The sequence below is a fragment of the Nelusetta ayraudi genome, unplaced genomic scaffold (genome assembly GCF_046127955.1).
Source record: "Nelusetta ayraudi isolate G7.1 ecotype Tasmania unplaced genomic scaffold, CSIRO-AGI_Nayr_v1 ptg000124l, whole genome shotgun sequence".
NCBI classification, from domain to species: Eukaryota; Metazoa; Chordata; class Actinopteri; order Tetraodontiformes; family Monacanthidae; genus Nelusetta; species Nelusetta ayraudi.
The window spans coordinates 30001-42706 of NW_027466174.1; the positions used below are offsets into that span (position 1 = coordinate 30001).

The 12706-nt window shown below is 53.2% G+C and overlaps 3 protein-coding genes across 7 annotated transcripts in view; 2 read left to right on the plus strand and 1 right to left on the minus strand.

Moving 5' to 3' along the window:
* The window catches only part of lsm3 (LSM3 homolog, U6 small nuclear RNA and mRNA degradation associated), a 1497-nt gene extending 943 nt beyond the window's left edge, over window positions 1-554 (plus strand). Inside the window, exons 3-4 of the mRNA XM_076050169.1 lie at window positions 27-122; window positions 212-554. Coding sequence (XP_075906284.1) covers window positions 27-122; window positions 212-292 — 177 coding nt within the window. The 3' untranslated portion in view covers window positions 293-554. The remainder of the gene's footprint in view (window positions 1-26; window positions 123-211) is intronic.
* Window positions 555-1040: 486 nt separating this feature from the next.
* uqcc1 (ubiquinol-cytochrome c reductase complex assembly factor 1) lies at window positions 1041-8154 on the minus strand. Of its 4 annotated transcripts, none has more exons than XM_076050184.1 (9): window positions 7905-7956; window positions 7499-7570; window positions 6920-7212; window positions 6717-6789; window positions 3717-3774; window positions 3530-3638; window positions 3121-3198; window positions 2842-2955; window positions 1041-1333 (listed from the first exon to the last, which is right to left on the minus strand). In XM_076050184.1, exons 3-9 carry the CDS (start codon window positions 7199-7201, stop codon window positions 1199-1201), a joined length of 849 nt encoding a protein of 282 aa, XP_075906299.1. In that variant the 5' UTR covers window positions 7202-7212; window positions 7499-7570; window positions 7905-7956; the 3' UTR covers window positions 1041-1198. The 4 variants fall into 4 exon arrangements, with proteins under 4 accessions (XP_075906299.1, XP_075906296.1, XP_075906297.1 ...); XM_076050181.1 differs by having other exon boundaries at window positions 1047-1333; window positions 6920-7204; window positions 7905-8154; XM_076050182.1 differs by having other exon boundaries at window positions 1050-1333; window positions 6920-7165; window positions 7905-8154.
* Window positions 8155-9736: 1582 nt separating this feature from the next.
* Window positions 9737-12646, plus strand: oser1 (oxidative stress responsive serine-rich 1). 2 transcript variants are annotated; one of them, XM_076050186.1, is made up of 4 exons: window positions 9737-10130; window positions 10600-10731; window positions 11584-11646; window positions 11718-12646. In XM_076050186.1, the coding sequence occupies exons 2-4, from the start codon at window positions 10652-10654 to the stop codon at window positions 12136-12138; spliced, it is 564 nt and encodes a 187-aa protein (XP_075906301.1). In that variant the 5' UTR covers window positions 9737-10130; window positions 10600-10651; the 3' UTR covers window positions 12139-12646. The 2 variants fall into 2 exon arrangements, with proteins under 2 accessions (XP_075906301.1, XP_075906302.1); XM_076050187.1 differs by lacking the exon at window positions 9737-10130 and adding an exon at window positions 10137-10511.
* The last annotated feature ends 60 nt before the right edge of the window (window positions 12647-12706 follow it).

Below are 12706 nucleotides of genomic sequence, written 5' to 3' on the forward strand. Positions count from 1 at the left end.
TGTGTGTGTGTGTGTGTGTCCTGCAGGCCTATGATCAGCACCTCAACATGATCCTGGGTGATGTGGAGGAAACGGTGACCACGGTGGAGATCGACGAGGAGACCTACGAGGAGCTCTACAAGGTAACAGCCAGGTGCTGCGGGGCAAGCTATGGCCTGGGGCCCACATGTGGTCACACTGTACAGTGTTTGCTCTGCTTCGCCCCCTGCAGTCCACCAAGAGGAACATCCCCATGCTGTTTGTGCGGGGTGACGGCGTGGTTCTGGTGGCTCCGCCCCTTCGGGTGGGCTGAACCCCAGCCAGCCAATCAACGCTGCTCCCTGCAGAGGCCACGCTGCCACAGCTGGAGAGAAAAGGAACTGCAGCTGTTTTCACTTCTGCTCCGTCAGAGGACAAACTTTTTCTTTCTTGTTGACTTGAAGCTCTGCCTCCTGCAGCTCCGCCTCCTGCAAGGTTTTGTGTTTTTGAGGTTTTCTACGTTCAAATCAATCCTGTGTGTTTCTGCAGTTTTTCATTTAGTTTGGAGAAAATAAATTAAAAAAAATTTTTCAGAATGAGTCCTGTCAGCTTTTTCTGGGGGGGGCAACCCTGATGTCGCTGCTCTGCGTGTGATTGGTTCGTAGTTTTCACTGAGGATGGGACTTGAATTCACTGTACAGTTGAAATGAAGTGGTTATAGAGTAACAGTTTATATATACAAACTACCAGTCAGTAGTTTGGACACCAGGACTTTAATGTCTTCTTTCATTCTTTGACTTTGCAGTTTCTCAGTGTTGGAGGAAATCATCAAAGTGTAAAATGACTCAAACACTTTATGTTGAAATTCTGCTTCTGTTCATAAGAAGCATTGAGAGTGATTGAACCCTGCTGATGACAGAGAGCTGCTCGTACTGCAGTGTCTGCAGTGTTCCCAGTGTCTACTAAACTACGCTGGCCTGCAGACTGAAATCTTTAATAGGGTTAAAAACAACAACAAAATGTCAAAGAGCCGTTTTTGAAAAGATATTTTTTCTTTATTGGACTTCAGAAAGTGAGTGAGTGTGAGGAAGAGGAAGAAAAGAAGAAACAGTTTCCAAATGAGAAGCAAACAAAACCACACAATAAATCTGACTTTGTTCTGACAGACAGGAAAAAACAACAACACTGAAGTACAAACGCACTTTTTTTGTAAAAGTCATGTGACCTGGACGCCTCCCCCTCAGAGGCCGGCGTCATTGTAGGTGGGCGTGGCCACCTTGAGGATGCTCTGTGCGTTCTCCTCCAGCAGGGGGCGCCAGCGGACTTCGCCGGTCAGCAGCAGGTCTTCACCATTTAGCGAGTCGATGAACTGCACCTGCGCGCACACACACACACACACACACACACACACACACACACACACACACACACACACACACACACACACACACACACACACACACACACACACACCTGAAATTTAAAATTCTCAACCATCCCATAAATGAGCAACATGTGACCCCAGCGCAGTAAAGACAGCCTGGGAGTGAATCCCTCTGTGTGTGTGTGTGTGTGTGTGAACCTTTACACTGGTAAACATTAGAATGCAGCCTCAGCGCTCTGTTGCTGATGCGTTAGCTCATTGTTATGTTGCGTAACCTGTGTGCGTCCTGATGCAGACACACACAGTCACCACCAGGGCGGCGCACTGCAGTTATTATCTCAGCTGCTGCAGTGCAGTGGGTTTTCACACTGAATGCGTCAGCGCAGCCATTCATTGTGTATGTGCGACGTCGGCGTCAGAGTGCAACGCCGCGCAGAGAGCAGAGCGTCGTGCAAGGGTGGCGTTTGACGCCTTGCCCGATTTACAATTTTTTAAATCGGGCGTCAAGGCGCTGTGACGATATCTGGGCGCGGCCAATAGGAGAGCAGCCGGCTCAAAGTGGCCAGATGCAGAGCACGGCAGCAGTTGTTAAAGATGTGTTAAAACTTCTCTACATCGAACTGTGCCTGACCTTGACCCTGACCCTGACAATACATGAACATAAAGTGGTTGTTTTTCTCAGATATATTCGGGTCGGGACATTATCGCGTTGATTTTATTTTACACTCCTCTCGAGTCCAGACAACACAGAACTACTTTGCACGGGTTTTCAGCAAAATGGATCGCGAAGCACTGAGTAGCAAGCGGGAGGACAAGGAGATTTGGTTCCACCGCAGTTCTTCAAGCCTCCGGTGCCGCCTGAATGCAAAACACGTAGCACCCAGTACGAGCACCGGAGGTACCGAGAACGTCAGAGCGCTGGAACCAAGCAGAGTCGCCAACCCGATCCATATTTCTAAGCTGGTCTGAGTCCCAGAACTCGGTGTCATATCAAACGTTACACTCGGGACACTGCGAGACAAGTTTCCCCTTCGTTCTTCCTCACTGCTGCTCGATCGCCAACTGGTGCCCTGCGCTGCGTTGGTCCACTTCTTTCAGAACCGGCTGCTCTCCTATTGGATGCGCCGAGGTGTCGCCACAGGGCGCTGACACCAGGTCTGCGCCTGCTTGCGCGGTCTGACGCCATACCGTGCGCCAGACGGCGTCAAAAGAGCGTTCAGTGTGTAGGCACCCTGGGACTCGACACTGTCAGTGTGCTCACTGCACTGTGTTGTGTTGTTGTCCTCTCACTGCGCTGACGTCACGTAAAGCCGTCAGCTGAGGAATTATTCACGACTGCGGCACCGGCGTGTGGTCACCACTAGGCTGCGCTGCTGAGTGGATCCAGTGATGTGTTCACACACTCTCTCTCACACACACACACACACACACACACACACACACACACACACACACACACACACACACACACACACACACACACACACACACACACACACCTGCTTGCGGACGTACTCCACCAGCATCTCCAGCTGTTGAGGGTCGTCGCACTCGCGGTTGAAGAGGTTCCTCCACAGAGCCGCAGCCAACACACAGTCATCAGAGAGGAGGCCCTGCACACACACAGCCGGTTTGTCAGAGGTCAAAGGTCAGAATGAATGTAGGAAATGTAGGTCTAGGTGAGACGAGGGTCTTTGTCCTAGTGGCCGCTAGGGCTGTAGGAGTGTTTTGTGGATGTGTGTAGGGGGCGCTAGAGAGCAGTGTAGCTTGACAGGCACCTCGTCGTAGCCAAACAGGGCGGCGTAAAACATCTCCGTCATCAACTTCATGGCCTCCTTGCGATGGATGGCGTCCACCTGCCACACACACACAGATTTAGCACCGCTAACTCCTTCCGCAGCTAGCTGTATCCATGGCCATCCCCCCTTTAACTTTGATGCTAAGCTACTAAAGGCTAAAGGCCCCTACACACTGAACGCGGCAGCGCTCACCCCCAGGATCTCTCTCTCTCTCTCTCTCTCTCTCTCTCTCTCTCTCTCTCTCTCTCTCTCTCTCTCTCTCTCTCTCTCTCTCTCTCTCTCTCTCTCTCTCTCTCTCTCTCTCTCTCTCTCTCTCTCTCTCTCTCTCTCTCTCTCTCTCTCTCTCTCTCTCTCTCTCTCTCTCTCTCTCTCTCTCTCTCTCTCTCACCCCCAGGATCATGCTCCTCTGCTCCACGTCCTCCCACATGGAGTAGACGATGTATCGACACATGAACTTGCCGGCTCGGCCCTCCTGCCGCATCCGCACCAGGCACATCCTGCACAGAGACACCAGGGGGCGCTGCAGTTCACTCTGGCTGTGTGTGTGTGTGTGTGTGTGTGTAGTGGGGACTCACCACACATGCAGCTGGACCACCAGGAACCAGGAGTTGAGGGTGTCGGGGAGAGAACACTCTGCAAGACACACACAGGCAGGACTGAGTGTGAGTGTGTGTGTGTGTGTGTGTGTCATGCCAGTGAATCAGAATCAGAATTCCTTGATTCATTCCAAGGAGAAATGACTTTTTGTTGCAACAGCAGCTGCAGTTGAAGCACAGAAATATAAAAGACTGCGTCATTAAAAAATGAAAACAGCAGCAATAAACCAGATGTGCAGGAACTACATGTGAATAATATACAAGTACAGAGTGCAGTGAGCGAATATAAACACTAGCTGCTTCTTGCAGAGTGAGACCAGGGTCAGAAGGAGTGAGACCAGGGTCAGGAGGAGTGAGACCAGGGTCAGGAGTGAGACCAGGGTCAGGAGTGAGACCAGGGTCAGGAGGAGTGAGACCAGGGTCAGCAGTACAGAGTGATGCAGTTTGATGGCCACAGCCAAGAAGGACTTCCTGTGCTGCTCTGCCACTGACAGAGCTCTTGTGTTTGAGCAGCACGTCATGGAGCAGGTTGGACACCTGGTCCACACCTGATCCTCCACCTTCAGAAGCCTCCTCCTCTCTGACACCAGCGCCAGAAGGTCCAGCTTGGCTTAGTGTGACAGTCTGTTACACACAACTTTTTTAAACATCCAAACTCCCACACGGCCGTTGCAACTACCGTAGTTACTGTAGTTTGATGGAAGCCGCTGGTGTATTTGGTGCCTTGGTGCCTCGCTGCGATTGGCTGTGAACCCTGCGCAGCAGTGGCAGAGTCTAGGGTCAGGGTCAGGGGTCAGGGTCCAGTCTGCCCTGGCAGCCCAGAGGAGCTCCAGTGGACTTCCAGCACTGTGCCTCCAGTGTGCCAGTGTCACACTGGAGGCACAACCTCTGCTGTTCCTCCAGGGGGCAGCGCAGAGAAGAAGGGAAGATTCTCACATGGGTGACGCTGCTAAGGGCATTTACCCAGTAGCCCTGTGCGGCTAGTGCCAGCCCTCCACGGTACGGGACAGCTGGGTTGAAAGGTATTTCCATAAGCCCAACTAGTACCTGAGCGTCGGCGGAGTCACGGTTGCAAGGCGAACCGAAGGTTTTTTTGTGCCTCCCGTGTCCCGGAAACCATAGGATTCACTTTTTGTATTAACCGTGGTTTTGTTTTGTTTTGTGCGAAACATTTTCATAGGGCTTAGGATTTTGTTTCATACTGTTGACTTGTATCAAAACACTGTCCTAGAAGAGAACATGTAGACGCTGAAATGATCACCTTGAGTCTCACAGTCGTTTATTATTAGACAAGAATATCCGCACAACTTAAGTCCACACAAAGCACAAAACAGCAACAGCTCTATTCCACCGGTGTTAACAAGATAGCAGCGTTTAAAAATCGCTATAGGGAGTCAAACTTATGAAACTTGCGAGCCAAAATCGCCGCCTCTTAAGTTTCGCTGCCAGCGAACACAACACAAGCAGAGCACGGAGTTAGCGGTGGTGGCTAGCGGTTTATCGACACGATTCAACGGCTCTACTTTGCAAATAGCCTTCAAACTAAAGTTGCTTGAGGTTACAAAACACACTCACAGTCCTCAAGCATGTTTTCAAATATCGTCGTGGCCGACTATTCTCTCGTTTTCCACCAGGGGGCCGAGTCGAGCCCGTCTCACTCCCGTTGGCCACCGCGTCGGTGTTCCATCGCATCCGAATTAGGCTGAACAAACCTCCAACATTGTCTCTGTTCGTTCCACTCCGACTGTTGTAGTCCTTGGTGCTACGGTAGTCGCTCTGCATTTTTATTTTTTTATTTCTGCGGACACTGTTTCGCTGTCCAGCAACGGCCACCGGCTGCGAAACCAGGAAGGCTTTTCATTGCGTGTCGCTCCGTCCATCCAGCTCTCTATGAGCTTTTTCTTCGGCCACAGAGAATAGAAACGTCTCTAGTTCTACGTTCGCCCATGGTACAGTTTCATAATCTTTTCAGTTTTTAATACGTGAAACTGTAAAAATCCACACGCGGGACATTTAAAAAATGGCGGTTTTGGTCTTTCATGAGAGACTGCCTTTGGCTTTCGTCAAAACTTTTACCCAATCAGTGCCCTGCACGTTGCTACGTCACCCATACGGTGTCAGCTCTGCTCGCTTCGAACCCCAAGGAGGCAGGTACCAAAATCCTAACCCCTGGGACCGTGCTGGGGCTCGTGGAAATGTGTCAATACCGACCCGTACCGTAACCAGATGTTACCGAGGCCGCCTGTGGGTAAACGCCCTAAGATGTGAGGTCACTGAAGAAGCTCCTGGTGGACTCCCTGAGGTCACCTGACCACCGTGGACTCCCTGAGGTCACAGAGGTCACCTGACCACTGGATGGAAACGCAGCTCTGCTTCGTCCCAAAGAGAGAAGACGAGCGGCGCTGCACAGAGTGAGACTGAGTCGTCTCCCGTGGCTGCAGGCCAATCAGACTGAGGTGCGTCCGTCATGTGACCTCTGGAAACCAGGAACCAAGTGGCCACACCAGCCAATCAGAGGCCACACCAGCTGTCTTCCTGGGACTCCGCCCAGCGGCAGTGATCCATCCACAGTGTGACGACTACAAAGCCAAATGTCAAACTGCACTGACAGCAGCCACTCCACTGGCTCCGCCCCCTTGGTCAACTCCATTGACAGCATGGAGCCTGGCTGTTTTCCACACACCAACCAGTTTCCAGCAGAGGTTTCAGGTCGGTCCTCTCTGCCAGTGCTGCGATGGAGTGAAGAGAGAGGGCCGGACTCCTGTGCTGCCTGGCCAATCAGCGGGCCGGACTCCTGGAAGTTCCAGACGACCTCTCCTTGGTGTGACCTTGCACTGCTGGTCTTGACGAGCCTCCTCACCCTCCCCTGGCTGGTGGACACAGGAAACTCCTCCCCCAGCAGAAGGCCACACCAACACACAGCTGGTCCAATGACATTGGTGGAACCCAGTAGAGCATTTAAAGTGTGTGTGAACTCACTGTCCAGGAAGTCCTCGTAGTTGATTCTCTCCACGCAGCAGGTGTACATCCGCAGCCCAGCGATCTTGATCTTCTGCAATGGAGCAGCACTGTTAGCCTGCTAGCCTGGGAGCTTGCTAGCCTGGGCGCTACCAGGCCCCTGGACTAACCCTAACCTCCTGGCCCCACCCCCTCCTCCAGCCCCGCCCCCTCCACTCACTCACCCACTTGCTGTACTTGAGTGGTCCGGTGAAGCCCAGCGCCTCCATGACTTTGGTCAGAGCTCCTCCCACCTCCTCCTCCTCCTCCTGCTGTGGCGGCTGCTGCGGCGGCTGCTGCTGCGGCTCCTTCACGCTGCTGCTGCTGCTCCACCGCCGCTGCTGCTGCTGCCGCCGAGCAGGAAGCAAGGGGCGGAGCCCTGGCTCACTGATTGGCCCAACACTCTTGACTGACAGTTGGTTTTTCACCGGCTGTTTGATGAAGACAACCCACCGACTGAGTGACATTGACTGAAAACCTGACGTGTTGTTAGCCTGTTGCTAGCGTGTTGTTAAACTACCAGGAAACTACCAGGTAGAGTAAAACCTGACATGTTGCTTGCCTGTCGCTAATGTGTCGTTTGGGTTAACACGTCGCTGGCGTGTCATTGGCATGATGTTAGCATGCCACTAGCGCGTTGATACAAGTCATTAGCATATCCTTTGCGTGATGTTTACATGTCATTAGCATGTGGTTAGCCTGACGTCAGTAGCGTGTGGTTAGCCTGACGTCAGTAGCGTGTGGCTAGCATGCTGCCATCCTACCTGGGGCCTGCAGTGCAGTGGGCGACGGGTTGCCAAGTTGGGAGCCCAGGCAGCAGCGCCACCACCTGCAGGCTGCAAACAAAGTGTAGAAGCAGAAAGTGACTTCAGTTAGTGGGCGGGGCTTCTCTTCACTTCCTACCGAACGACGCTACACCCCTCCTCCTCTTAACAGTGCGAGCTAACGGCTAGGTCACCGCTGGGTAACACATGACATAACCGACACAGTTTTATGTGAACTTCCGCCCATTATTTAATATTTCCCCAAAACCGCGATTTAATTTTAATCTCTGCTTTTCTCTTCGGCCACCGTACCCCCAACCCTTCAAACAGCGACTCCGTTCCACCCGCTCCAAATCCTGTTTACCAACTTAGCTACAATTCGCATTAGCATTAGCTCCAGCCCTACCGTGGCGGGGTGCGCAGCCGCCTGAGCTGCGAGTCCGAGCAGCGAGCGCAGCGGCCGGCGGATCATGGCTGCGGCTGCTACTGCTGGTCCCCCCCGGCGGTGCTCGGCGGGCTCGGCTCGATGGGAAGGCGGCCACACAGAGCGGCTCCCTCGGTCAGATTGAGGCCTGAGCGGCGCTGCGTTGCCTCACTCACCTCCTGAACCTGCACCGCCAGTCAAAGCAAAGTCACCGGAAACCGTCCGTCCTCGAACCTCGTCCGGCCGGAAACAAAATAGCTCGATATAGGTTCTGGTTCCGCGTTCTCGTTCTAGGTTCTGGTTCTTCTTCGACAGCTGACAAATGAAGTTCCAGCGTGTGGTTGTATTCAGATAGATATTCAAGACGTTGCACAATTTTGTGTTGCTGTGTGTTTATTGCAGATGTTGGGGGAGGGGTGGGAGACTAGCATGTTAGCTAACAGATTAGCTCGTGATGAAAACACACTAGTGTTTCTTTTGTTTTGTTTGAGTCCCACAAAATAACTATAATATTGTAAAATATAATATAACAAATAAATGTTACATAATTTCACCCCACACAATACACCAGTTTGGAATATTGTTGGAGCCATGTGTTTACTTTTCCTTATGTATATATTGAGTGTCCCATGTTTGTTTTAGCGCTATTAAGTTATCATCCCACCACGTGGTGTATTTTCCTTCCTTTTTTAATGCGTTGGCTGTTAAAGCACGCCACCTGCTGGTTAGCGCCAGGAGTGCATTTGAGGAAGTAAACAATTTTTCAACCGTGAAATGTCCCGTTGGTCAAGAGGACTCGTGTTGAATGATGTTTTTTTACCTTGAAGTGGGACAAATGAGTCGGTCGACCAATGAGAAACGCGGAAGGCAAATCTGCCTTCGCTTTTCCTTCAGTTGTAGTTTGATTTGGCAGCAGCGTTGGAGATTACAAACAGTTTGCCCAAATGCTCCTCAAGTGAACCACACAGGAAGGTTACTGCAGAGTTATTATGATTAAAAGCAAATCATTGTACAGCAAGCACTGGATGGACAAAGGTACTGGCGGTCTCTCATCATAACTTCTCACATAGATACGACTCAAGCTGTAGTCGTAAAACATTTAAATATAGAACAAAACTATCCCCGCCTGACCCTGACCCTAACCCTAACCCTGCCTGACCCTGAGCCTGACCCTAACCCTGACCCTAGGACGCTGTGATTTCATGGAAATGAGAATCCCAACTACAACCATCAGAAACGTGTTCATTAACATCTCATTGCCTGTGCTTTCCTACAGGAACTCAATCTCACACATCTATTTGAAATCCTCTTCACATGTTACAAACTAAATATTTAAACATTTCTCATAACACCCAAAGCAAAAATAATAATATGTGCAAACCAGGCTTCTTCCAAAGGTTTTCAACTGGAAAACTTCTCTCCAAAGGACTCGACAGACTTCTCATGGACAAAAGCAGAGTTTCTGGTGAACAAGGAAATGAAGCCTTGGTTTTATATCTTTTATAATGAGTTTCTTTCTGATACAAAAGCCCTTAAAGTAATGAAAAATGAAGAATATGATCAACAGAAGAAGTCCACGCCCTCAAGCTTGTCAACATTCTTATTTTATTTTCCCTCTGTTCATTTAATCTGGGTCTATTTTTCTATTTGCACAATGTAAAGACTAAAAAGCCACGACATTTGTACGACAGTTGTTCAACACACACACACACACACACACACACACACACACACACACACACACACACACACACACACACACACACACACACACACACACCATATCCGCTTTGTCTTTTCACGGCCGTGTTCCACCCCGACGGTGACGTAATCCGAAGTGACGTCAATCAGCCTTACGTACGGCAGCAGGCCAGCAGCAACAGCGCTGGTTGTTGTTGCAGAGTCACTGCGGCTGTCGGGCCGCAAACAAGCCGAGGGAAGCGACGCCGACCGCGGCCAGACAGCGCTCGGGTGACCCGCGGCTTCCCGCTCGGCGGAACTTCCAGAAGCTTCCACAAGATTTCAAAAGAAAAGCGGCCGAGACTCGGAGCCCCTCGGGGGGTTAGCAGCCCAGGCTAACTACGGCCAGCCTGTTAGCTAACCCCCTTAGCATAGCCTGGTCTGGGCTGGCCTGGCTGGTGGTTTAGGCCAGCCGCCGTCCGTGCCCGGGATTCTCTGCCCAGCGGGACCCGGAGCCGCTGACCCACCGTGAGTACCATGAGACCCGGACTGGACGAGCTTCGCTTAGCTCCGAGAGTGGCGGGCTAGGCGCTAGTAGTAACAGGGCTACGGTGCGCAAGCGCGTTAGCGCGACCGCCGAGTCACGTGACTCGGCGATCATCAACAACAATAACAATCTTCTTCGCCCCGTGTTGAACTGATGACGTAACAGCGCGTTAGCCCCGCTCCCCAGGATGCCGAGCCGTGACTGACGTCGGTGACGTCACTGATGCCAGTCTGGACTTTGATCTTAGTTTCACCTTCAAAGCGTCAAAAATCGCTCAAAGAGACTCGCGACCGCGGAGACCCGCGTCACATGACGTGACGTTCCCGGCTGACCGCCTGTCACGTGACCAGACTGAAGCCTCGGTGAGGGTCGCTCTGTGTGTTTGTGTCTGTGCGTGCGTGTGTGTGTTTGTTTGTGTGTGTCCTGATGGCTGTGTATGTGTGTCTCCAGCTGGGTGGCCCCTCCCCTTCCCCCCTTCTCCTCTGTGGCCCCTCCCCTCTCCATGGCGGCTGGACGGACGGACGGCGAGGACGAAGCTCTGCTGCAGTCGGCCTTCAAGAAGCTTCGAGTGGACGGCCAGAGGTGAGGCCCCGCCCCCTCGCACACACAGGTGGGCGTGTCTCAGCGCCACCAGTGTGCAGAGGGAGAGTGACTCTGAGCCGCTGCTCCACGTGGTGCAGGCTCACCGAGACGTAACAGGTCAAAGAACCCGGCCAGCGACCCGGGGAATAAGCGCGGTGCGGCGCCGAGCGGCTTGCGATGGAGTTGAGACACGCCCACCTTCTTCACCTGCCGCAGGGGTGACGCTGAGCGCTGCGTTCACTGAGTCAGAATGTGGCGCCTCGCTAAAGTTTTCCATCGGCACTCGATCGTTGTTCAGCGTCCTCGGGCTTTGTCGCTCGCGGCTCGCACACAAAGCGGACCAGACGGCCAAACGATGGCTGTATGGCGGGAAGCGGCTGCGAAGGCGTCGCCGCTTGGAGTCTGGCGGGAACCATGCCGTCGTTCGGCGGCCGCTAGCGCAACGATTCTACAGCCAAACTCAGAACACGGGACACCGCCGGACTCCTCAGTGCTATCACACTTCAGCCACGCCCTCTTCAGCAGACACGCTGCGGTGGAAGCGGAGGGGGTGCAGCTCGCCGGCGGGGGCAACACCCCGCTGGGTTCGGCCCGTAGCGAAGGAACCAAATGCCCATCGATTGCACGACATCCCGCATTCAAAAAACACGGTGACAACGCTCTGATGTTAGTAGAGAAGAGGCTACTGACTCAGTGACTCAGTGACTCACGCTGCCAGGCTGCAGCATAGCAACACTTGCTGGAGTCAGTGAGTCACTTGGTGAGTCAGCGAGTCTGTTTTAGTCAGTGCTTGTACTTCTACACATGTGACTCCTCCCACTCTGACCCCGCCCTCTCTCTCTCTCTCTCCAGTGAGGCCCCTTCCCCCGGCGGAGCCAAGCTTAAAGTGGGCGGAGCCAAGGAGCACTGGCACAGGTAAGGTACTGAGAGAAAGAGAGAGAATGACTGCTGACCCCTGACCCCTGACCTCTGACCCCTCCCTGCAGGAGGAGCTCCCGAGGCTCCGCCCCTCGCTGTCAGCGTCGCCGCCGCTCCAAGTCTCCTCCTCCTCCGCTCCTGCAGCCGCCTAGGTTCACCTACTGCAGCCCCGCTCCTTCCCCACCCGCCAAAGGTCACGACCCTGACAGAGGTCGCGACGTCCAGTCGTGTCCTCCCCCTCAGGTCTACGCCTTCACGGGGCTCCGCCAGCGCCGTCGGAGGAGCAGCCGCCGGGAGGAGGAGGAGGTGGTGGTGGGTGGAGCTTCAGCAGTCGTGGGAGGAGCCTCAGCCTTGACCCCGCCCACTCCGCCCCCCCGCTCCTGCTCGTCGGAGGCTGACGTGACCATCGATGACCTGTCAGGCTACATGGAGTTTTACCTGCACTTCCCCAAGAAGATGTCGCACATGGCCGAGATGATGTACACCTGACCTTTGACCCCTGAGGACCAGAGGGAGAGAGGCTCCCCCACCCGACACACACACACACACAGGAGGCTCTGTCCTCCTGAGGGAGCCTGTGAGTCACGGAGTTACTGACTCACTGAGTCACTGAGTCAGGGTTCGTTATTCATTGACTCAGTGAGTCAGGTCAGTGTTTGTGAGTCAGTGATTCAGTGACTCAATGAGTCTGCGAGGAGGAGGAGGAGGACGCCCCACCCCCTGAGTTTGCTAACTGGGGTCAGCTAGCTGGTGTTAGGAGGCTCCGCCCCCACCACACGCGCCACCCCCTGAGGGAGCATTGCCTCCCACACAGGAAGCTCCGCCCCCACAGACTGTCGCAGCTGGAGGGGGCGGAGTCATCAGACTTTTGCCTCACCTCCACGAACTCATTTTCAGTTGCCAAAGCTTTTATTGTGGAGGGAAACAGGAAGCAGGAAGTGTGTTGCGTTGCCACCTTGTGGATTGAATTTCTCTCAATAAAGCAACAACAAAATGTGTGTGTGTGTGTGCTCAGCCCCATCGCCCCTGGGCCAGCCGTAGTTTCCTAATGTTTATT

Excerpts from the sequence above, each read along its gene's own strand:
- uqcc1 (XM_076050181.1), bottom strand. The coding sequence starts at position 7,970 with ATGATCCGCCGGCCGCTGCGCTCGCTGCTCGGACTCGCAGCTCAGGCG. Across the intron at positions 7,571-7,904 it reads CGGCTGCGCACCCCGCCACG|CCTGCAGGTGGTGGCGCTGC; the intron begins GTAGGGCTGGAG and ends CTTTGTTTGCAG. Across the intron at positions 3,775-6,716 it reads CTACGAGGACTTCCTGGACA|AGTGTTCTCTCCCCGACACC; the intron begins GTGAGTTCACAC and ends TGTGTCTTGCAG.
- oser1 (XM_076050186.1), top strand. The coding sequence starts at position 10,652 with ATGGCGGCTGGACGGACGGACGGCGAGGACGAAGCTCTGCTGCAGTCG. Across the intron at positions 10,732-11,583 it reads CTTCGAGTGGACGGCCAGAG|TGAGGCCCCTTCCCCCGGCG; the intron begins GTGAGGCCCCGC and ends CTCTCTCTCCAG. Across the intron at positions 11,647-11,717 it reads GCCAAGGAGCACTGGCACAG|GAGGAGCTCCCGAGGCTCCG; the intron begins GTAAGGTACTGA and ends CCCTCCCTGCAG.